The sequence below is a fragment of the Lycorma delicatula genome, chromosome 9 (assembly GCF_047948215.1).
Source record: "Lycorma delicatula isolate Av1 chromosome 9, ASM4794821v1, whole genome shotgun sequence".
In the NCBI taxonomy this organism is placed as follows: domain Eukaryota; kingdom Metazoa; phylum Arthropoda; class Insecta; order Hemiptera; family Fulgoridae; genus Lycorma; species Lycorma delicatula.
This window is the reverse complement of record NC_134463.1, coordinates 131,578,718-131,603,943: the sequence shown is the minus strand read 5'-3', so window position 1 is coordinate 131,603,943 and position 25,226 is coordinate 131,578,718. Positions and strand designations below refer to the sequence as shown.

General features: G+C 34.2%; 1 protein-coding gene across 1 annotated transcript in view; it reads right to left on the bottom strand.

The window, feature by feature from the left end:
- Positions 1-25,226, bottom strand: part of LOC142330161 (prominin-like protein) — a 231,974-nt gene that overhangs the window by 74,913 nt on the left and 131,835 nt on the right. The window contains exons 8-10 of the mRNA XM_075375268.1: positions 22,390-22,519; positions 7,573-7,725; positions 2,002-2,220 (exon numbers count right to left, since the gene is read on the bottom strand). Coding sequence (XP_075231383.1) covers positions 2,002-2,220; positions 7,573-7,725; positions 22,390-22,519 — 502 coding nt within the window. The remainder of the gene's footprint in view (positions 1-2,001; positions 2,221-7,572; positions 7,726-22,389; positions 22,520-25,226) is intronic.

Here is a 25,226-nt window from a genome sequence, read left to right as displayed (position 1 = left end):
GAAGTCAAGAGTTCTAAGGTTGAAATCCTAGTAAAGGCAATTACTTTAATATGGATTTGAATACTTGATTGTGGATACCAGTATTCTTTGATGGTTGGGTTTCAATTAACCAGACATCTCAGGAATAGTCGACCTGAGACTGTACAAGACTACACTTCATTTACATTCATTCAAGCTTTTGTGGTGATATCATCAAGCAACAACAACTTTGCTGTTCTGATTTCTAAAGGCAAGCAAACTTGCACTGCATATGCCGATTCCTCCAAAAATGGTTTTTACAAAAATAGATTTCTTATATTTAAATCGGATACGAAAATAGGAGATTACCATGATGATATGAATTCTGTTAATTATGAGCGGTGGGAAAAACAACAATTAATTCCTAATCTTCCCTCTAAGACAGTCATCGTCATAAATAATGCTTTGTACCATAACGTGCAATTAAACTCTGTTCCAAATTTGAACATGTGAAAAGCAGATCTGATCAATCGGCTTATATAAAATAATGAGTCATTTACAAGTACAATGTGAAACTAGAACTGTACAATTTAATAAAACTATATAAGCCATGTAAAATCAATTATTAAAAATCAATTCAGTTTTAGCTGGGAAAGGTTACAAGAGTTTTGAGATTTCCTCCTTATACTCTGGAATTAAATCCAATTGGAAAAATTTGGGCAGTTTTAAAAGAGTATCTGTTACAAAAAAAAAAAAAAATGTTAATTTTAAATTGGATGATGATGCTATGCATAAATTGAAGTATGAGCAAATTCAATTACGAATGCGAAATGGAAATCAAATTGCAACAATGTCAGGAAAATAAAAATATCTTATTTATTTTGAGAACTGTTAATTAAAAATGATGTAATTAATGTAAATAGTGATAGCGATTTAAATATTAGTGGTGACTGATATAAACGATGATGAGTTATCGGGAATTGAATGAAACATCGATTTAATTTTCGGTCAGTAGCAGTTCAGATCAATGTTTGCACGTAGTATAATACTTCCTGTACCACTTTTCCCCCGTTGTTCTTTCTTCCTTTTCTTACATAAATGCTTTCCCTTCAAACTTATTGTGGTTGTAATAAGCTCTAAATTGATGTTCTTGAGGAATTCAAATCGTATGACATACAAAATTAAAAAAAAAGAAAGTTACTTAACAATCAACTAACATTCAAGTCTAACAAGATTGTATAATCTTGTGTCAGAACAAGACAATTATGGTCAGAACAGACAATTATGGTCAGAACAGACAAAACAGAACCAGCACAAACTTGTTATGGAAATATTTTAACAAACAGATGGAATAGATGAAGTGATGGGTGAAAAAATGCCTGATACTTGCTAGGAACTGATCTAGATACTAACCAGTTTAGAAGTCTGTATGCTAACCATTCAACCAACAATCTACAAGTAATTGCTGAACAGCCCATCTTTTTAAGCATATTTTTTTTGTGTATGTGCGCCGTGTGAAAATTTGTATTTTGCTATTTTGTTTTAACATCACCTCCACAATCAACAATAGACAGGTATAATCTATATCTGATAATGAATAGTCCTTATTCCTGAAACAGGTTGTTAAACGTATAAAGAAAGAAGTTGTGATGGATTCGAAATCAAGGTATTCATACATTTATTAATCTATCTCAAAGAATAGCCTAGCTGCACAAGTTCACATGTATACTCCCACGCACGGACAAACATGGATTCTTCATAGGATACCTGAGAGAGGTTATTTATTTTTTTTTAATAAACTACTTCAAAAGTTCTTTCTGATGATCGCAACATCATACAGCGGTCTTCTTTTCTATAACCACCAGTTATGCGTAAAAATTCTTAAACTAAAAAATTCAAAATTTTTGTAATGACTTCTGTATAGTACATTTTTTTAGCGCATAAATTTTTAAATGTTGAAATATATGCATATAAATAAAATTAAAAAAATTTAAGCTCTTGGCAAAAACTATTTCAAAACAATGAAAATAAGTCAATACATACCTAATAACAGAGCTAATATTTAAAGGCGGTGAATGTCCATCTGTAATATTATATATTTTATCGAGTTTAACGACTTCATCGATCAAAGTAAATATACGAGAATCACCAGGATCTTCTAGCGGTTTACAAACAGCAAATTCAGCCATAACACCAGTCACAAAATACACCAAAGTGACAGCCATCAGACCGGCCGAAGTTAAAAACATAACCCAAACACCACTGAAAAAATTACATCTCAAATGTTAAAAATATATATTAAGATCTAGTAAATGATACAGAAAAACTATACCTTAATTTACCCATTTCTTACTTTAGAGAGAGATATTATTACAGTTAGTAATTTTATTTTATTTAGCAGAATATTACATTTAAGCCTATATAATAATAGGGTGTCTAACTCAGTACAGAAAAAACAGCCGAATAACATACTTTAAAAATTATTTACAAATCAGTAGATGTGGTTATAACATTTTTAAATTCTATAAATAAAATTCTCAGGGAATATCAGAGAAATGAGAAAATGTCAATCCTTAATTTTTCTTAATTTCCTCTTTAGTACATATATTATTACAATCAACATATTTAACTTTATGTTTTACAAGAAAATATACTCATTTACATTTATAATTTTGTATTAAAATAATTATAGGAAATATCTAAAATTTTTATAAAAGTATATTGATTCTATGTATGACCATCAGCTAAGATATGTTTAGCAAAATTAGAATTTTCAGATTTGTTATTTTTAATAATATTAATGTGTTCTTTAGCACATATGTAGAGTTTACAGTTGGTCATACTGATATATATCATTTAACAGAAATTACTGAAACAATATTAACAGGAATAACAGACATTGCTCTGTACACCTGCAATAACAATAATTTACTGTACGCGATAATATAACCGACAGGTTTTGTAATTCAAAATTTTAGAATGCCATTCCAATTTTAAAACGCTGTATAATAACCTACTGCTGAACATGAATGTATTTGAAATATAGTTCAGTATCAGACTCGCCGCTTCAAACAGGAATACCGTATCAAAATATAGAACAAGCTAAATAAGAAGAAATTTTATTCCGTTTGCAAATCGTTCAGTGAGTTCAAGACTCGGTAAATATCACATTAGATTTTTGGAACCGGATTAAAAAAGAGCAAAATATTTTAAATTCAATTTCTTTTTTCTGACGTATCTATTTTTATTGGAAAATGAGTAAACAATCTGAAGTATAGTCATAGGCAATCTACTGAAAATTATACAAAATTATTTAATTTTCTGAACTAGTTTTGTATAAATAAAGCGTACGATAATTGGGAATCAATTTTCTTCACTACTAACCAGAAGTACTCAGCGATTAAAAGAATGAGAAAAAAGTAAATAATAAGCATCAAAGGCTTAAAACTAATAATATCCTAAAGCTATGATTTTTAGCTCATGCGATGTTAGGAGATGCAGAAGATTTGCTGAAAGTTAAGAGGAAACAAATTTCAAGGAGTACTGGAGTTAATTTAAAGGCACCGAATGAGTCTCTTACAGTTACATTCTCTTGTGTGTTGGGGTTGAGCAAATAGCAGGATGGTAGGATGGTGGGGCAGAGAGAAAACATGCTGATGTGGAAGGCCTAATATGGAACAAATGAAGAGTAGCTAAACCTGCGGATAAGATACTGATGAACAGAATTAATTAATTAATCAAAGTACAGGACTTTTCAAGTATGGATTTTGGGAGTTATGGTCTTTACAATGAGCAAATTAAAAATATTTATAGTTTAAAACAATGTAGTTTTAAAAGATGAAAACACTTTTAAGATACATCAAACTTTAATTCAGATCGGGTGTAAGTAAAAGATTTACTTTTAAAACTGAAAAACAATAAATTGAAGGCAGTAAGAGAAATAGCCAACAGAAAAGATGAATTTTCAAAATACGAGATAGTGAACATAAAAAGTGACTCTGAAGGAATTTTTCATTACCTTAGGTTAGACGTAGTACATATGATCAGCTGAATGAGAACAAAATAAAAAAGACAAAAACTCTGTTGTAGTAGTATATCAGAAGGACAAATTTCCAGTTTTAGTTAACCTTGAAAATATGCCCAAAACCTAGCTTTTTGTCTCTTAACTCCGCTTCCTGTGAACAGATTTGCTTGAAAATCAATAGCGTTCTATTTCTACTAGGCTTACATCATCCCACCAAGTTTCATCAAAATTGTTAAAGATTGTGCCCAGAAGAATGAAAAAAGCTGAAAATCTACTCAAAACCTGTTGTTTGGCTCTGACTTCGGTTTCTGGGAAGTGATTCACTAAAAAATCAATAGGGCTCTATTCCCTGTTTTGAGGTTTACATCACCCCAAAAATTTTTTTAAAAATTGGTTAAGATTTTTGTCTGGTAGAGCGGTTCATAAAATCTTATACATACATATGTATATAAACAATGCAGAATTGTGTTCAGAAGACTTCAAACATAAAGAAGAGTTGGTCTCCGTTCTCACAACTCACCCATATAAAATCTGACTAGGCGCAGTAACTATTTCCACAAATACTTCGGAGATCCACTAAAAAAATAATATTTATTTTATTGTATTATTGTTTAAATATTTAAGCCGGTTAGGATATTAAACTTAATAAAAAAAAAAATTAGTGGCATATAATTAAACATTTAATTTAGTACATGTTTTATATACAGGTGATTCAAAGAAATGGAAAATTTTGAAAGTTGTGTTGGTAGCTGTGGGCGATTGGTACCACTTAATAAGTGGCACCAGCCTCTCTAACCTAACCTGCCATTTAGTTGTCATGGATCCTTGGAGTGGTGCACAACGTACATTTGCTATCAAAGCGTTTTACAAAAACAATGACAGTGTGGAGGGAGCGCATAGAGAATTTTGCCGTCATTTTAATCTGGGACGGCACAACCGTGTTCCATCAGCACGTGCAATTAAAACATGGATATCTAATTTTGAGGAAACTGGTTCGGCAATGAAAAAGAATCCTCCTGGCCGTGAGCGAACCGTCCGTACACCACAGAATGTTCAAGCTTTACAAGATGCTGTCACACGAAGTCAACATCGGTCAATCCGTCGTCTCTCAGCATCTTTACAATTGCATAGTTCAAGTGTTCTAAGAATGTTAGTGAAGGACTTGCAATACCATCCATACAAGTTGCAGATCGTTCAGGAACTGAAACCGAACGATGCAGTTATGCGAGCACAATCCTGTAATGTAATGCTTCAGAAGATAAATGATAATGAAGAGTTTGTTCACGAACTGTGGATGTCAGACGAAGCGCATTTCCACCTCAGTGGATTTGTTAACGAGCAAAATTTCAGATACTGGGCCCAAGAAAATCTTACGCAGCTACACCAGCGTCCGTTGCACAGCCAGAAAGTGACCGTGTGGTGTGCTATGTCATCTTACGGTGTTATAGGCCCTTATTTTTTTGAGGATGACAACGGTCTTGCAATTACAGTGACGTCGGCTCGTTACGTAGCCATGCTTGAAACCTTTGTTGTGGAACAACAAAAGACATTTCCACCGATTCCTAACACAGCCAGGTTTCAACAAGACAGAGCAACATCACACACTGCACGAATATCGATGGCAGCTGTACGCCGATTGTTTGGACAACATGTCATTTCACGAAATAATGACATTAGATGGCCTCCCAGATCGCCTGATCTTTCACCTTGCGATTACTTTTTATGGGGTCACCTTAAAAGCAAAGGGTTCCACAGTAGACCTGCTACAACGAAAGAACTGAAGGCAAAGATCCGAGAAGCAATTGCGGAAATTCCAGTTGAGATGTTACGTCAAACCATGAACAATTTAACGAAGAGACTTCGTGAGTGTTTACGTAGAAGAGGAGGTCACCTGCAAGATGTCATCTTTAAAAAATAAACTAAAATGTATGTATCCTAAAATGGCAACATTTGTACAATTACATGAAATAAAATTAATTTTCAAAAAAAAATTTTTCATTAATGTTATTTAATTTTTTAAATGTCCCGTTTGTTTGAATCACTCTGTATATATATATTATTTATTTCAATATTACCTGACAGTATAAATAAAAATATTTTGTATGTTTCCCCAGTGTTATAAGGCTTTGTATAGAACAGTTGATAAGCATCAAACCAGTTTTAATTCTTAAAATAATTTATTCTTAAGAAAATAAAAGAAACGTGAAAAAAATTGTGCCCAGTACATGAAAAAATCTGAAAATGTACCCAAAAACTCATTTTTTGGCTTCTAACTCTGGTTCATGTCAACCAATTTGCTTGAAAATCAATAAATAGAACTCTATTCACAATAGGTTTACATCACCCCACCAAAGGTTTTCATGAAATTCATTTTGTAAAAATCAGTTTATGATTTGTGTCAGTAGAGCAGACCAAAAAGTCTTAAACATATAAACATGAGCAGGGACAGTAGTGTTTTTCAAATTCTTTAGACATTTGCTAAAAAACCATAAGGAAATTATTTTATGTCTTAAAAACTTTTTTATTCAAAACAACAAAAGGACGTGTTGGTTATGATGTCTCTTGACTTTTCGGTGTCTACTCATGGGCCAGGGAAAAAATCTTTTATTTGAAAAAAAAAAAAATTTAATTCAGGGCATAAAAATGAGGTTCTGAGTAAAGTAATAAGGAAACTGACATAAGTTAAATTTAGAAAAAAATTGTCTGCTACCCTTGGGCACATGACCTGAAAGAAATAACTGAAAATAAGCTATTACAGACAGACATCAAAACTGACTGACGAAGACATTGGACACAAGAATTAGGAAGCACTTGTTAAAAGAGAAGTTTATGAGAGAGTCTTATTATTACAGTCAATGATGCAGCAGAATAAAAACAATAACAAGCGTAATAAGTGAAGGTGATGGTGCTCTTATTCTGTATGATGAAAACGTAATTAGAATAACTTAACATATGCTGCTACTATTCTTTAAAGATCACATGTTGCATAAAAAAGCAAGAACAAACAATTTTTCTACAATATGTGGTTTACTAAAACTCTTCGGTGCTTGATATTCAATTTTTTTTCAACTACCCTGTATAAAACAGAGTCTCAGAACTGGATTCCATTAGCTGTCAAAGAAAGTGTGATGAAAGAGTGGAGAAGAGGACAGTCAGTTAACAGTGATATAATATCTTGCTCATGACCTTTAATATCAAATTTCAAGGATTTCAATTTGAGACGAGGGTCTGAAAGAGAAGTAAAATAATTTCAAGTGAGAGTGGAAACTGTAGGAGAGAAAAATAACAAAAAGAAAATGAACACAAACCAGATACTAAAATAATTAAAAAATATATATATACAGTTACAAATATCATTGATCTAGAACATAGAGATCTTGGAAAAACTGTAAAACAGGGCTGAATTTAAGGTTAAACACTGGCAACACAACTATTAATAAAATTTAAAAAAAAATCAGTTTTACTTTAACATTGTTATCTAATGAATAATATAATTAATCCAATGCTTAAAAAATACCAAATTTTATCTTTAAATTAAAATTGATAAATGCGAGAAAATTAACTGCTCACAAGCAATAGTGACAACTTACAGCATTAAGAAATGTGCACCAGTGCCTTTATCACAACAATCATCATTGTAGCCACCATCAGGTCTTTTCCCACAGTAACCGCAAAACAAACCAAATGTAAGGCATGATAATACAACCAACACTGTGCTACTGACACCAAGACCAACATAATATCTGTAAAACAATTAGATATTAAATGATAATCAATTCTACCATAGTTTAAAACTAAACATACATAATTAACTTTCTCTTTTTCTGTGTTAACACTTTTATCTTAATATCTTACTTGAATATGAGCATGGATCATTGACAACCAATTCATGTCTATTTTTAACTATATAAATGATTTAAAAACTCAAAATATTGAGTATGATGTTAAGAATTAAAATAAGAATTTAAAATCTGGTTAAGGTGATGGCAATTAAAAGCATTAGTTTTCTTACTAACCACTAGGGAGTTCTGCATCTATGGTCACTGTTCGGTTGGCTTTCTCCACTCATTACAGCAACACTTCACGTTAATTTATTTATTTGTACACAGAAACTCTTTAACAGGTTCAATTACTACAATCGTGTTGAGTTTTACATTCAAATCAAATTCAATCTCGTCTATAAGTGTACATTTTTAATTTATCTAAACGCTTTCAATCGCTATTATCAGACAATATAATGAATGTATTCATTCAAGTTAATAAACATGATTACATTTTGCTTACAATTCAATAATTATTTACTACATAAAACACCATTAACAACTGCAATCCTTGAATGATTCAATGATGATTGTTAACCATATCACGTTTAAACAATTATTGCTGTAAAACTGCATTAACTTTATATATATTCATAAATATTTTTCTCAGTTTCAAGCAGAATTTTGTGTTAATTCATGTTTTCACATAAATCATTAATTCTAAAAATGGCAAATCAATACAAACAATGAATTACTGAAGCTCTTTAATAGATTCTGTGATGCGTTAGATTTTTGCTACATAAAGTAATACCAACTGCATATTGATAAAATTCCCTATGGTCACAAAATTAAAAAACGCTCAAATAATTTTTTGAACACTATTTAAATGCACAATATCACCCATGTGTGTGTGTGTGTGTGTGTGTGTATATATATATATATATGCTGGGTGATATTTATTTTGAAGTACGGAAACAGCTACAAACTACCTATCTGAGAGCTATTTGGAAGCAGAAAGAAATGGGATTCTACATAGATAAAAATGTCTGCATCACGGTCAGTTTTTAATTTTTATCTACCATCTTTGATCCACCATATTGAATCACGTAATTTATTCAAATAGGAACGTGGACGTACATATTACACATGATTTCAATTTAAAATTTTACGAGAAAAACAATGGTTTCACCATTTTTCTGTTAATACCTTCATTATAGAGTTATAAGCAATCAGTTGCAATGGTGGAAAAATTGTGTTAACAATAAAATGAGGTAAAACGCACTACATGAAATATTTTATTGCATTTTATATTCATAATGCATACAATAATAAACTTTAAACAGTGCTATAATAGTGATAAAAAATAACTAATAATTAACAACACAACAAAAAATTCAACAGCTATATAAACTTATATTATTTGGTTTAAATATTACAATATTTATTTAAAAATTTTAAATAATGTTTTTGATTGTAAATTACTAATGAAATAAATTTTGAAAGCATACCAATTCTATAGGATGATTTTTTAGTCCTGTCACCCAATTGTTAATGTCTGGTAATTTTTTTCTAAGAAAGGAAAATTTTGTTTTGTGACACGAAGTTGGTATAACGCTACTCAACCGGTATAGATACGGCAGTGTGAGTTGATTCTCATTGAGCTGTGTAAACTTTTGTGCCGTTTTCGGTTGTGTTACAAACAGAATGTCTTTTACAATAGAACGAGTTTTCATTGTTGAACAATATTTTGCTACAAAATCATACGCGAATATAAAAGAATCATTTCAAATTAAATTTGTTGGTGTTCCTCCGCCAGAAAAAATGTCAATTTCTAGGCTAGCAAACCGATTTCAAGAAACAGGTAGTGTTTGCGACAGAAAACGTAGTGGTCGACCAACTCACTTGACAGATGACGTTTTAGAGAATGTGAAAACAAGATTGCCCAATTCTCTACGGAAAAGTTATTTGACTTTCACATAACCATAGAGATGGATCCAGCTTCATCACTAAAGAACACTGTGTTTAAAAATTTGATTCTGTTATCATTTGCGAGAGACCTAAACCAACGGCAATATTGCATTGCTTGTTTAAATCTGGAGGCTGAAGCTCTTGGGCTAATTGTACGCGGTACGGATACAACTTTAATTTTTTAGCAGCTTTCTGAACACTCGAATATGACAAACCAACTTGCGTGGAAAGTTTTCGTAAACTCTTCTGTGGAGAATCGAGCAATCTTGTGTTTTCACATTCATGGGAGGTTAAACAAAAAACAAGAAAAAATACAAAAAAACAATAAAATTACAAAAATATATTTCATTACATATAAAAAATTATTTTTTAAAAAAAGCTTTTATTTAACTAATATTAATATTAACATTAATAAAAAAGGAAACAAATTAGAAAAACCCTCTATAAAGTAAAAAATAAAAATTAAATCAAATTGAGAATTTTAAACAGAAAAATATAATATATTAACAAAAATAAAAATGCACTTAAAAGTAAAAAATAAATTATATAAATATCTAATACATAACCAATAAATAAATGTAATAATTATTAAATTTTAAAATTAAAAGTAATGAAAATATTTAGTTAAATAAAAGCGTGGCGCAGTTTTTATAATTTATTTAAAACAACACAAAATTTATTTTTACATCAATTAACCTTCATTTTCATTTTCAATAACAATGCGAGGAGGCGGAAAGGTCTGCTGGAACCTCTCCAGTTGAGACTGACTAGCTACAAGTAACAATCTGGGAAAATACACCCACTCGCTTTCTTTGTAAGTGTTCTCACCTAGTTGAAGTTCATCTTCAAATTCTGCTTGTAATCTAAGCCAATTTGAATTTCCTCTAAAAGTTTCATTTTAATTAATTATCAATTTTTATTTAATGAATTCATAATTACGATTACAATTATAATAATGATAATAATTAATAATTTTTCAGATTACCGTCAAAATGTAATAACTTTGTGCAAGATTCCTAAATTTAATTTTTTATTTTTAATCCTATTCACCCTTAAAGGTTATCTTGGTGCAAATTTGAACCATCAAAGAATTAAAACTTGAGTTATTTTATTACAGATAAATAAAGTATATACATATACTAAACAACCTCATTAAACAAAAAATATATTTTAAAATACAGCAAATGTCTATGAATACTTATTCGAAAACATTGTTTTAAAAACTGCGCCACGCTTTTATTTAACTAAATATTTTCATTACTTTTAATTTTAAAATTTAATAATTATTACATTTATTTATTTTTTATTTATTAGATATTTATATAATAATTTATCTTTTACTTTTCAGTGCATTTTTATAATTGTTAATATATTACATTTTTTTATTTAAAACTCTGTTTGATTTAATTCTTATTTTTTACTTTTTAGAGGGTTTTTCTAATTTGTTTCCTTTTTTTATTAATGTTAATATTAATATTAGTTAAATAAAAGCTTTTTTAAAAAACAATTTTTTATATGTTATATGTTATCAAATAGATTTTTGTATTTTTTTTACACATCAAGTTACATACATGAACCAAATTTCAATCATTTTCATACAATAGTTCATGAGAAATGAAAATTTTCAACTAAAAGCATGAACTTAGTGTAGGGGTAGCGTGTGGGGGCGGGTCATATCAAATTCCGACACCGTAGTGCTGTATTGACATCGAAGTTACATACGTGTACAAATTTCATTGGTTTTCATACGATAGATCAAAAGATATAGTAGTTGCAAAATTTGATTATTCCTAAAGCGAGTTAAATAAAAGCTTTTAAAAAGGGTATTGTTTCAACGTAATACAAATGCACTGTTGTAGATTAATAGCTGTTAAGTAACTAATATCAGATGATATTAACACTGGAAGATAATCTTTATTTAGAAAATAATATCAGTTGATATACGAAGCTTGGCAAAAAATTTTTGCACATATATGCGTATCATGGGAATGAAAAGTGATATTGGAATGAAATAATAAATAAATAAAAGTACAATACCTTAACTATAAAATGCAGTATTTATTTTTCAATATCATCCCCATTTACACTGATATACTTTTCCCAACGTGTGACAAGTTTTTGCATTCTGTCACTGAAAAATTCTGGCAGTCTTTCTTTGATCCAAGTGGCCACAGCTTCCTTCATCTCATCGTCGGTGGTATAATGATTACCTTTGAGATTCCTCTTAAGATGAGGGAAGAAGTGAAAGTCGCACGAAGCCAAATACAGTAAGTATGGTGGATGCAGAGTAGGCTCAAACTTCAGCTTGCAGAGAGCCATCAGAAAATTTGCATGGTACCCATTCATGCACAGTTTCTATGGTAACACAACTACTCAATAATACGGCCTACTCATTCTTCAGATATACTTAACTGGATAGCAATGCGTTGCTGGGCGATTCGCCGGTCATTTTGAGGCAAATTGTTCACCTCCTTTTGATGTTTCTCAACAGTCAAAGAAACTGATTGTCCGCTGTGAGGTGTCTTTAATTGTTTACCAGCTTCACATTCGCAAAATTTCAATGCCCACCTATTCACAGTACTTCTGTCAACAGTTTTGTTACCGTAAACTGCTTTTAAATGATGAAAAACATTCGTAGGATTCACATTTTCTGCTGTTAAAAATTTGATCACTGCGCGCTGTTATAACCATGTTGACATATTGGCTGTACTCGACTCCATTTTAACTGCTACTGAAAACAAACTGGTAAACACATCCCAATGCATTATCGCAAGTTTGTAGAGGGGATTTTTGCTATCATGTGCTGCCACACCCAACTCAACAGTACCTTTTGTCTCTGTATAGCATACTAGTGGGCAAAATTTATCAGCTGAGCCTCATAATTTGTTATTATATGCATTATGAATGCAAAATACAATAAAATTGTTCATGCAGTACATTTTACCTCATTTTATTAACATGATTTTTCCATCATCACAATTTTGAATTCTTGTAACTTGATAACAAAGACATTAACAGAAAAACAGATTTTACCATTGTTTTCCTTGTAAAATTTTAAATCTAAATCACGTGTCATATGTCCACCTTCCTATTTTTAAAAATTAAGTTTCATTCAATCTGAAGGACAAAAATTAAAAACCCACAATAATGCAGATTTTTTTTAACTAAGTAGAACCCCATTCCTTTCTGTCTCTAAATAGGAGGGTTATTTTTTTTTTCAAGGTCCCATCAGTCACGAAATTAAAACCACAGTGAAAACAAAAAATTTTTTATTTGTAACAAGTACTTACATAGTTACGCTATTTCTCTGTATAGTTGCCACTCCGATTTAGACATTTGTCGTAGCGAGGTACCAACTTTCCAATACCCTCGTCATAGAACGGAGCCACCTGTGTTTTCAGGCGTGTTTCTATGCTGGTCTGCAGCTTGATGTCTGTGCCAAAATGTTGTCCTCCTAGCCAGCGTTTCATGTGAGCAAAGAGGTGAAAATTGGATGGAGCCAAGTCCAAATGGGCTGTATGGTGAGTGATCAAACACTTCCCAACGAAAACGCTGCAGGAGCTTCTTTGTTACAGCTGCAGTGTGCGGCCTGACTGCCTGAATCATGAACATCTGTACGTCCTGCTTCAAAGTTCCTGCACCATTGTCGCACTTTGCTGTCATTCATTGAAGTTTCACCGTACACATTACTTATTCATCGATGAATTTCAGTCGCATTACACCCCTCAGCTTGAAGAAATCGAATTACCATACGCACTTCACACTTGGCGGGAGATGCTTTTGTTGTAAACATGTTTACGTGCTAGCTGCATGTTCAGAACTAAACAAAGTGATGCGGAATGATTGAAGGCCATACTAGAAATGCTGTACAACACATGCGCAAAGGTTGTTCTGATTTTTGCGCAGGATTTTATTTTGCGACCGATCGGGCCTTGAAAAAAAATAACCGTTGCACCTCTCAGATATGCAGTATAAATGCAGTGTCCATGTTTAAATATAAATTTCCATATACACGCGCGCGCGCGCGCGCGCACACACACACACAGTAATACTGTATATGTAATACAATATTTTACAGACAAAATTAAAAAAAGTATATAATTATTTTATTTATAAACCAGGAAAATGCACAAAAGAGTAGCAATACAGATAACATAAAACCTTACCAGCACAATGTACAAAAAAAGGTATGAGGGTAAATCAAATATAAATTTTTGTTGTTGACGCACAGCTAATGGAGAGGGGCATGGCTTCTCAGTGTTATACGTAGAGATGAGTGGAGGGGATGGATCCCACTCTTAGAAAGCCAGCTTACTACTTATTTCTAATCAGTATCACAATGTCAGAGCAGGAGGTATCACTGTGGATTGCAAAACATATATTATATTTCTCACGGCAGAGGGTGTAAAACCATCCAAAATTTTGAGAAGACGTCAGGCACAGTTTGGGGAAAACACACTTAAAAAGAATAAAGTGTATGCTGGCATAAGCAGTTTTCAGAAAGATGAGAACTAGTTGAAAATGAAGGTCACCAACATCGTTTAGGGACCAGTGGTACTGCTGAAAACATTCTCACAGTTTGTCACCTTATCAAGGACGACAGTCGATTAAAAATTGCAGAAATTGTTTCTGAGATCAGAATAAGCTATCGCAGTACTCAGGCAATCATAGTGGTGATTTTGGATTTAAAAAAGTGACAGCATGATGGGTCCCTTGTCTTCTCACTTAAGGTCAGACGTTCTATAAGCTTGAGGCGTGCTAGTGGTTGTTGAGTCATAATCAAGCTGAAAGAGAATTTTTTTTCATCCAATCATGACCTGCGATGAAACTTGGGTGCCCCATTACACTCCAGAATCAAAACAAGCATGTGTGGAGCGATGAAAGCTGGGAGAAACTGCATCCATTAGAGCCAAAATTCAATGTCAACTGGAAAGGTTCTGGCCATAATATTTTATGATTTCAAAGTAGTTTTGCTTGTCGACTTTCTCCATGAACATTGTATAGTGAATTTTGTGTACTACTGCCAACTTTTAGGGAAAGCAAAACTTGCATATCATCAACAAAGACGTCAATTTGCAATCCGAGATGTCATTCTGCTTCACGATTATGCTCGGCCCCACACTGCAGCTCAAACTCGAGAAAAAACTGCATCCTTATTCTGGACTACACTGAAGCACCATCCATACAGTCCAAACTTATTGCCCTATGATTATTATTTGTTTGGGCCACTAAAAGAAGCACTACGCAGAAATTTGAAGATGATGCTGTTGTTGAAGTGTTCGTGCGCAATTGGTTGATATCATGCATACCGCCTGGGATCAAAAAGCTATCTATTTGCTGGGAAAAATGTTTCCAAAAGAGGAAATCATGTAGAAAAAACATTGTATGTATTTCTATTATCCTTCAATACATTTAAAAAAAAAAAACTCTGGTTTATATTTGATTCACCCTCATATAAGATCAAAAAATTAATGTTATTTAAATATACAGTGGTTTTTTTTTGGGGTGCAAAAAACATTTTACGTTATCATCGCCTGGAAAACAAAAATAAAAAAACAAAATATAAAATCTAATAAAACAACAACAAAAATTAAAACAAAATAAAAGCATACACTAAATATCTAAAAGTAAAGTTAAAACTTCAAAAAATATGAAATACAAAAACAAAATAAAAACTTAAACTAAAAGATTAAACACAAAACATTTAACTACTATCACAGCTAAGATAATAAAAATGTAATTATAACCACTAACAGATAAAAAATTATCTACTGTCACAGATAACAACTATATATACATATATATAAAACTAAAATAAATTTAACGAACTGCAAGAGGAGGATAAAAGACTCCTTCTCAGACAAAAGATAAATAAAAATTTTAAATGAAATCCAAAACAGTAAAAAATAAAATAACACTTCTGAAAAGTATCAATAATACCAACACTTTGAAGAAATAAAACCACCTGGCCCAAACTTCTTTGTCACTGCCCAGGATTTGACGAATGTTCCTAGGCAATTTAAATTTGCGACGCAAAACCGCATGAGATATGCAATCCATAAGGAGGTGGTGCACAGTCAAGTGGTAGTTGCATCGTGTCAGCAGTCAACACACATGCTGGTGTGTTGACTGCTGACATCAGATACCTGTGAGTAGCTTTTGTATGTCTGCAATAGGCAGAGGACCACAACAAATTTTCCTGTATGAGGAATCCCATGGCAATACAGAACCTCTAATGTGCCAGAGTTTATCTACTGTATCCGTCCAACCATCTTGCCACTTCGTGCAAATAGTGAGTTTTACATAGCTAATAAAGTTGGATGCAGTAACATGGGTAGTGAAAGATTGTTAACTACATGCAACTTTAGCAGCAGAATCTACATATTCATTACCTGGAATCCCCCATGTGGCTAGGGATCCAGCAGAAACTCACTTTATTGCAATGGTTCAACTCGGCAATTGCATTGTAGATTTTGGTGACGATACAATGTCTAAAATAAAAATTTTCTAAGGCCTGGAAAGCACTACGTGAGTCACTACAAATAAGGATATGACCGGTACTTAGGGTTAGTGATATTCAAAGATTTATAGCGTATAATTCAGCAGTAAAGACACTTGTAACAGCAGATAGACAAAACATATAGGTTCGGTCATTAACAATAAATGCACATTCAATGGTATTGTTCTGTTTATATCCATCCGTGTATGCTACTGCATCTGAGTTTGTCTTGGAGAGAATATGATGAAATATTTGCTGAAAGAAAATAGGTGGTGTTGGTTCTTTATTGTATATCATGAGGTCAAACATAAAATTTATAAGGTTGATTCTCCATGGAGGATATGAACACGGATATATTGGAAAAATAGAAGGTGTGTCAACATTCATAAGGTGCAATAAATGTCGGGTATGAATACCTACAGGTGCAGTATAATGTGGACAGTCCTCATATCTTCAAAAGTAAGCATTTCCAAGGGCTGCGTCAAAAACTGGGTGATTTGGCTGTCCCTTAAAACGGGGAAAATAAAATACTAAAACCTGGTTCCACCTACCCTAAAGTAATGGCTCACCACAGTCAACAAGGATGCTTACGACAGAGCTTGATCTAAAGGCACCTGTAGCAAGCTGAATGAAAGCAGTGATATACAGTGGTGACGCACGATAAGCTGACACACTTATAAAGTCTTTTATAAATAAACCTTTTTTACCTGGTGTTTCATATTGTGCGTGCATAATCCCTATTTCTTGGAAATATTGGTAGATGTTGCATAGTCTTTATATTCGCTACTGATTCCGCAACACATCAGTTATTGTTGAGCTATGGCCGATCATGGACGTTTGTCTAATTTACAGTGCGCTGAAGTTGTGCTTCTTTATGCTGAATCAAATGTGTTTCAGAGACTCAGTGACAATTTCGAGGTCAATTTAACAGTCTCTGCTGTAGTACATACAACAGGGACAACTCCGCTTACCTATTCTGTGAAGGTAATGTTCAAAGGAACCATTACCTGTGAGTGTCTGCATAATGTAAAGGTTTACCTCACCAGTCTTCCTTCTTGTCCATGCATCCAAATCTGGAACCAACCTTCACATATATACCACACTGCTGCCATCCACCTTTCTCTCCAAATGTCGCAGACTATAACCTCAGCTTCTACCTTGTGTATTCCTTCATACCTAAGTGTGCATTGCTGAACCTGTAAAATTCACAGAAAGTACTGATGCAATGACATAAAAGTAAGAAATGATTCTGTAGATATGACTCCTAGAAGTATTCGCTTATGTACGCTTTTTAACCAGGGCACCATTTATTCTCTAGTCCATGGTTATCTACATCTGCCATCTCCCGGGGAACTACGCATGCAAAACCATTAAATGTGGCAGCCGGAATGCTGTCTGGCCCGAGGCTCTTATCTTTCAGCTTAAGTATGACCCCAATGACCTCATCCTGAGAGAAGCATTTTCTTTCACACTGTATAACCTCAGTTACTCTGGTTTCTTCTCCTGGAAACAATCTTGCGATCCGACTTTCTGCATATTCCTCTGTGAGAACGCCTGCCAAAGCGTTTCATAGCTACCTGGTAGGCCTGCCTCCATGGATCTACATCCAGATCAACACAGAGCTCCCTCCATTTGGTTATCTTGACCTGTTTTTTCTTATAATTTAGAGAACGTCTGCAGGCTACTAAATTACTTGCTATTTCATATACATAGCCACCAGCTATTTGTAAGTGTTGCTTCTGCTGTTGTAACTGCTGTAGGTTCTGTCGCAATTCAGCGATTCTATCCGTCCACCAATACACTTGTTTGTTTGCTCTAAAACAAAGAATTAAACTATGAGAATTCTCGTATTATTAAATCTTAAAGAAACTCAGATGTTAACTGCCTCCCATCTCTGATCTTGTTAGCGACATTAGCAACGACTGTTGCGACCTGTCCATGCATAACACGTTGTGGCCTCTGTCTTCCTATTACTAAACAAGGTGTCACTTACTTCCAGCAGTGTAGCTTGGTGATTGCTCACGATCTCTTCAGCAAGGACCCTCCAACTGCACCTGTTGTAGTCCCATCTTCCATCTAAGACAGTGAGGTCCAATACTGACGTGTGACCCCTGCCCTCATATGTCAGGATGTTGTCATTCAAACAGTAGAGAGCAGTAGCTAGCATAAGTTTGATTAGCATTTCAACCCTGTGATTAGTGTAATTACTACAACCAGCTATCATGGTCTTACTATTAAGATCGCCTACTAATATCACCTTTTTTGGAGATCTAAGTACTATGTCTTGTAGTCGTCCAATGTAATTCTTGTACTCCAGAAGATCGCAGTTGGGGCTGATGTACGTCCCAATCAGCACAGCACTTGTCTACTCAACACAGCAACGCCCTCTGTAGAACAACTGCCAACCTAGTCTGCCATTTACGTTTAACACGGCTTCACCTCTGACGTATCGGCACACCATTCGCTTTTGGTTACAGTACATCTATTCGGTTCTGATGTGACAAGTATGTCAACACTGAATCCTTTCGCTATCTCTTCCATCAAGGCACAGGAGAGTATACATCGGTTGGCATTTGATAATAGGAGCTTAAACATTGCCAGCGAATCCACACGTCATGCCTTTGGTGCGGTGATTGTTTTTTCCACGGTTCAAATATGTTTGGGCTCCTTGAACTTCCTGATCTTGTCCTTTTCTACCACAGTTGTAGCATAAGTCTAGTCTATTGGATCCCCGTCACTCTGAGCACCTGTGTCCAGAGCCCCAGCATCTGTAACACCGAAGGTTGTCTTCTTATATAAATCTGGCAATGAATCCACCCAATCCTTATTATGTCCTTAACTAACTTGTTAACCACCCTATTTGTTATCACCTCTGTCATGTTTCAAGTATATCCATACACCTGCCTGAAAGATGTTATTCAAAATTGTTCATGCTTGCCGAAAACATTTACTGTGGCCGCGTTCATTTCTTGTTCAGCGGTGTCCACATCTATGTCCCTTATGTGGACCACCATCTGTCTATCTACACAAGATCGCAAATCGAATTGGAGATCTGCTGCTTTGTCGCCACAACGGTGGCAGTAAATTGTTCAGCCTTTTTCACACCTTTAATCTGGACTTGAAGTTCCTCGTTCTTTCCCTTTCTCAGCAAAAGCACCACTCCAGCCTCGACCCTCGAGACTGCGAACTTCACAGTCTTGAGCAGATCTGTGTATGATCTACCCTGAGCTCTGACAACAATGACACGACTGTCTTTGACTAGAGATGTCGCTCTCCTGTCCGATGCGGACCTCAACCTCAACCCTCAGCAGGGACAATGACAGATACCGACTTTGTGGTCTTCATAAAGAGATACACCCGAATCTTTCTCACTAGTACACTGACTGCATCTCCTGGCAAAAAGAATACTGGATTTGGACACTTCGCCAAGACGTGTCTCACTGCCTTCAAAATCTTGCTCAGCGCCTTGCAATTACCATCAGCTGTATTATAATAAATCTTGAACTTACTCTTCTGTGGTGAATCACTTTCATCATCCATTAGCGATGAGACATCACGTACAATGTCTCCTGGGCTAAACTTTGATGTTGGATACTTGTCTCCGTCAGCCCTCTGCCTGCTGGCTAAGTTGATGAAGTGAGTAGCCCTACTCACTTCTGTCTTGTTTTTCAGCACAATAACTCTGTTTCAGTTGGCCACTTGAGCGGAATATGGTCCAACAGCCCCGCATCCGACAGTTCACCTGCTAAGACCCCACTGATGTCTGGATCTTTGGAAGGCTCAGTTTGTATAGCCTGTTATAAGTCCCAATGGCAGGGAACACTCAGTTAAAAGCTTCAGCCCCTTATATATTTCATCTAGCTCCTTCTCATGCTGTATTACATGACAGGGCAACCCCGGGCATATGTTTTGTTTCAACGTTAACAGCATTAATCCCAGTTTATTCGTCAGTTCCTGCAGCCCCACAATTGGGGTTCCTTCTTCCTCTGAGGAGGACACCTGAAGAACTCTCTTCTTGCCTTTCATATCAGTGACTCTTCTATGTGGCACACCAATAATAGTACTTAGTGAAACTCCAGTAGATGGGGTACTAAGGGATCCAGAACTCTCTGACGTACTTTGTTCACTCTCTTCTACCTTAGTGCCAGTCCATGTGCTCATCCGACCTCAGAAATGAAATCTATGCTGGATTCCTGATATTTTGATACCCCACATGGTGGACGAGCATAAATTTTTCCTGTTTAGCCTCCGGTAACTACTGTTTAGATAATACTTCAGAGGATGATACGTATGAGTGTAAATGAAGTGTAGTCTTGTACATTCTCAGTTCGACCATTCCTGAGATGTGTGGTTAATTGAAACCCAACCACCAAAGAACACCGGTATCCACGATCTAGCATTCAAATCCATGTAAAAATAACTGGCTTTACTAGGACTTGAACGCTGGAACTCTCGGCTTCCAAATCAGCTGATTTGGGAAGACGTGTTCACCACTAGACCAACCTGGTGGGTTACCCCCAACCCCCCCGGTTGGGGGTAAAATGTATGACCCCAATCCGGGTTTGGATTTGGGGGGTTGGGGGCTCAAAGTTGGGACTGAGCTAGATTCGCCCAGAAACAGAAGGATTTGGATAGGGCGGATTTTTGGGGTCAACAGATGGAGAAGAATCCAGATCAGATGTATCCAGGAGATTTTAGAAAATCTGTAACAGGGTAGGCATGCATTTCCATAAGATTTGCAGTTCTTAACGAGAAAAGTTTCTCTTTTAATTATTCCCTTACAAAAAAATCACAAAGATTTTAATCCAGGCTCAAAGGTGGCCAAAAGAAACCTCCATTTTGGCAATGCGGATAGTGATTTGAAATACACGATTACTAAAAACTGAATTTAAAAAATCCAACGCAATATTAGCAGTGTGAGGGTTGCACCATCTTACATAAACCATTGAGTATCTACAGGCAACTCAGTCACAACCAGTTTGGGTAGAAAATCGTTCCTTACTATATCCTATGTTACAAGTGACAAGTGCTGGTTATCATAGTTTGGTAGTTACTAGTGTAAAGTGAAATGATTGATCTCTAAGCGCTGAAGTTCGCAAGATTTTTTATCGAGCGTAGCGTTTTTTATAACGTTTTTAAGTCAAGCATTTGTTTTGTTTCCACAAGCACCACTTCAGGGAAGTAAATGCTGCGGTTGTTTCACAAATTTGACTGTGGATTTCGACTGTAGTGTTACTTTCTTCTCCTGGACCAGTGAGACCAAATATTTGAATTCTTGCGCTTGTTCAATTTGAACACCATCCAGTTGGATGATGGCGTGTGAGCCGTCTTTTGTTATTACATGTGTTTAGTATTCACTGTCTAGTATTCAAATCAGTATAAAAGTAAGTTAACTTAGGTAGATTTGAATCTCAGAATCGTTGACTTTGAAAATCAGCTGTTAAACAGCTAATTTGAACAAGACTTTAACACTAGACTGACACATGAGTTAAAAATAATTAATGATAATTTCTATTATTCTGTGAAAGGAAAACGGATTAAACAAATTACCAAATCATAAAAATTAGGAATACCCATTCATTTACACCAATGCTCATACAATGAGCACGAATCACATTGTCCATCTTGATAACAAAATAAACACATAAGATGGATGCTGACTGAATATAGAGGAATTACAAATAGGTAATATTAATGACCAACAGCTGAAATCAGATCCTTGGTAACATGAATTCACAAATAAAAAAATTATTTAGTATTTGTGAAGCCTATAATCAACTCATTACTCAGCCTTCAATCAGAAGTCATTGTTTTTTATCTCTATTCTTTCTTATTCAGAATAATTTATATCTATTCTTTTGCACATAAAAATAATTTAGAGATCAACTGTAATGTTTAGACTTTTCTGCAGTCAATTTTTTTTAAATTTTACTATTAGTATTTAACACAATTTCATTTTCCAAATTACAATTGCTAGTAATTTTACAAAGGTTATATAAAATATATATTAAATAAACTTTAAATTTTATCTTCCCAGTGAAATATTCCCAGTTAAACTACTTAAAAAATTTAATTCACTAAAAATATATTCCACAATTTCCATAATCTTCGTTTTAAGGGCTTATACAAGTAAACTAGGAAGGCTTCAAAATGTTAATAATACGCAATTCTTTAATTACCTGTAATCTCCATACTCCTTAAGGTAGGCTTCACCCATGTCAACCGGTTGAGAAGTGTATTCAGATAACATTGATTGCACTTTGTCTAACACTTTATTTATCTTCTCTGCGCCTTTGCGAATCGCCACACCTTTAACACAGGTAACAACATCTCACTTCACAGATACAAAAGTATGCACAAACAATGGATTCAGTCAACACAGTTTTTCAAAATCACTCTTTCCCTTTAAATGAATAAAGATGAAATTAATTAAATAACCACAAAAATGTGCAAAATAGAATTTTTGATGAAATGTATAGTTACTGACTATTTACTTACACATGTTGAAAAACTGATTCAAGTGTTTTCTTTTTTAAGCATGGGATTATTTTAGAAATGAGATGAAGTTTTATAAAATCAGGGTTGATAGTATACTCTTCACAATAAAATAAAAATTAATGTTACAAAACAAAAGAAAATAACTTTTGAACTGACTAAAGAAAATTCAACAGACTAGAGTTCAGTCACAAAAATTTGGTGAACAAGGATTTGAAGATGTAATAAAGATAATCTTGATTCATTACTGTTTAACTTACTTTTTACTAAAATAAACTGGAGCTGTTTCAATCCAATCATCTGTTAACTATTAAGGTCAAAACCTTTTTAAAATAACGTGATTTCTTACACCTATTGTAACTTCTTATACCACCAACTTACCCGTACAGCTTCCCTACTTGACAAAGTATGATAAAGAGTTCTGTAACAACCAACACAGTATTTTCTCTTTTCTTTCTCTTCACCACCAGTCTTTACTGAATGAAAGAGCCTTTTTTTGTTGTAATGGAAGGTTGATTTATAAGTCGGTTAAGAGAACTGTATAATAAAAAGACACATTTTGAACGTAACTGACACTGATAGACATCTTTATTCTACAGATTAACACTTATGGTAATTGTATACCATTACATTAAGAAACTTTGTGATTAAAACATAACCGATCGACGTTATGTCCACTTCATGAACCAAATCAACTCAACTGAGAGAGCAACATACATAAACAAGGGAGTGGGAGAACTTCCCACCATATCACACACATGCGCGTGTACGCGCAAGAGAGAGAGAGAGAGAGAGAAATATCCAAAATGTCCTCCACCTTAAAGGAGCACCTTCAAAAAATAAAATTAATTAAATGAAAGTCAATAATACACGAGACTACATAATAAAAAAAATAAGATATGCACATAATACACAAGAAAATCTTAATATAACAATAAACTTATTGTTTTGTTAATGGACATATTTTTGAAACTGGTCTTTTTAATGTTCTGGTTGACATTTTAAGTATCGTTACATGCACTTTTCCATCATTTCCGGGATGTATATTTATAACATGAGCCATTTTCCATTGAAGTGGTGGGAGGTTGTCCTCTTTGATGATGACCAAATCGTTTTCTTACATATCTGGAGTAGAGTTTGTCCATTTTGATTATTGCTGAAGATTGTTCTGAATCTGTTGCCAGTGATTAAGTCTATTTACAGGAAAGTTACAAATTGTAAATTTGGTTCTGGAAGGTTGCTAAAGATATCACCTATTAGGAAATGTGCCAGTGTTAGAGGAAGAAGATTGGAAGGGTCGTCTGATACAGGAGTTAAAGGTAGGGAATTTATAGTGCCTCTATTTGAGTCAGCAGAGTGGTAAACTCTACTATTGTCAGACTTTTAGTACTGATTGCTCTTTTCATACGACTCTTAACAAGTTTGACTAATGCTTCCCAAAGTCTGCCAAGGTGTGGAGCAATAGGAGGTTGAAAGTGCCACTGAGTACCTTCAATGGATAAAACTTCTGCAACATATAATTGAAAATTTTCAGTTCTGAATAATTATGCTAGCTGAATCAGTTCTCTGGGCCCCGACAAAATTTGTTCCGTAGTCAGAATATATTTCAGTAGGTTTGCCCCTTCTCGCAATGAAGCGTTTCAGCACTAAAGAATCTGATGATAAATCTTCAGCCAACTCTAAATGAATGGCTTTATGCTGATACAAACAAATAATGATACGTAACACACTTCTGAGCTATGACTCCACGTTTCTGGCTAATTTTACCCAAAATGGTCTGCAATAATCAATCCCAGTGCTTACAAATGGTCTAAGACTTGGGTAGATTTCCCATTATCTGGGTGATCCCCTTGGGATTTGCTTTGAAACATTTTACACATTGATGAAATATTCTACGAACTAAGTTTTTTCTCCAATCGGCCAATACTTTTGTCTAATCACGTTCAGTAGTGATTGTGGTCCAATATGCAGATTTTTGTCATGGCTGTGTCCGGATATCAGTCAAGTTGTGATTCTTTGGTAAAATGATGGGGTTCCTTTGGTCAGAATGGAGACTGGAATACTGTAATCAACCTCTGACTCTTAGTATATCATTATCATTGAGATATGGATTTAATGGTTTTAGTTGACTATTGTTTTAAATTGGCTTCAAGGATTTGAAATCACTGATTTCCTTACAGAAGGCATTATGTTGTAGTAATGAAATTGTGGTAATTTTTGTTAATTTGGATAAAAGCAACGCACCACATAATTCTAACCTCGGTAATGATAGCTTTTCTAATGGAGCTACTCTTGACTTTGAAGTAATAGGTTTACCATGATCTTGTATGATGCATCAATAGATTTCAGATAAATACATGCACCATACACAGATTCAGATGCATCCAAAAAACCACGTATTTCAACTTGACAAATTGGTTATGTCTTGTTTATGAAGCTTCTGGGAATTTCACAGTGGCCAATGGAATTGATTCTTGAAATGATTTCCATTTGTTTAGCAAGTCCTTTGGAATCTCATCAT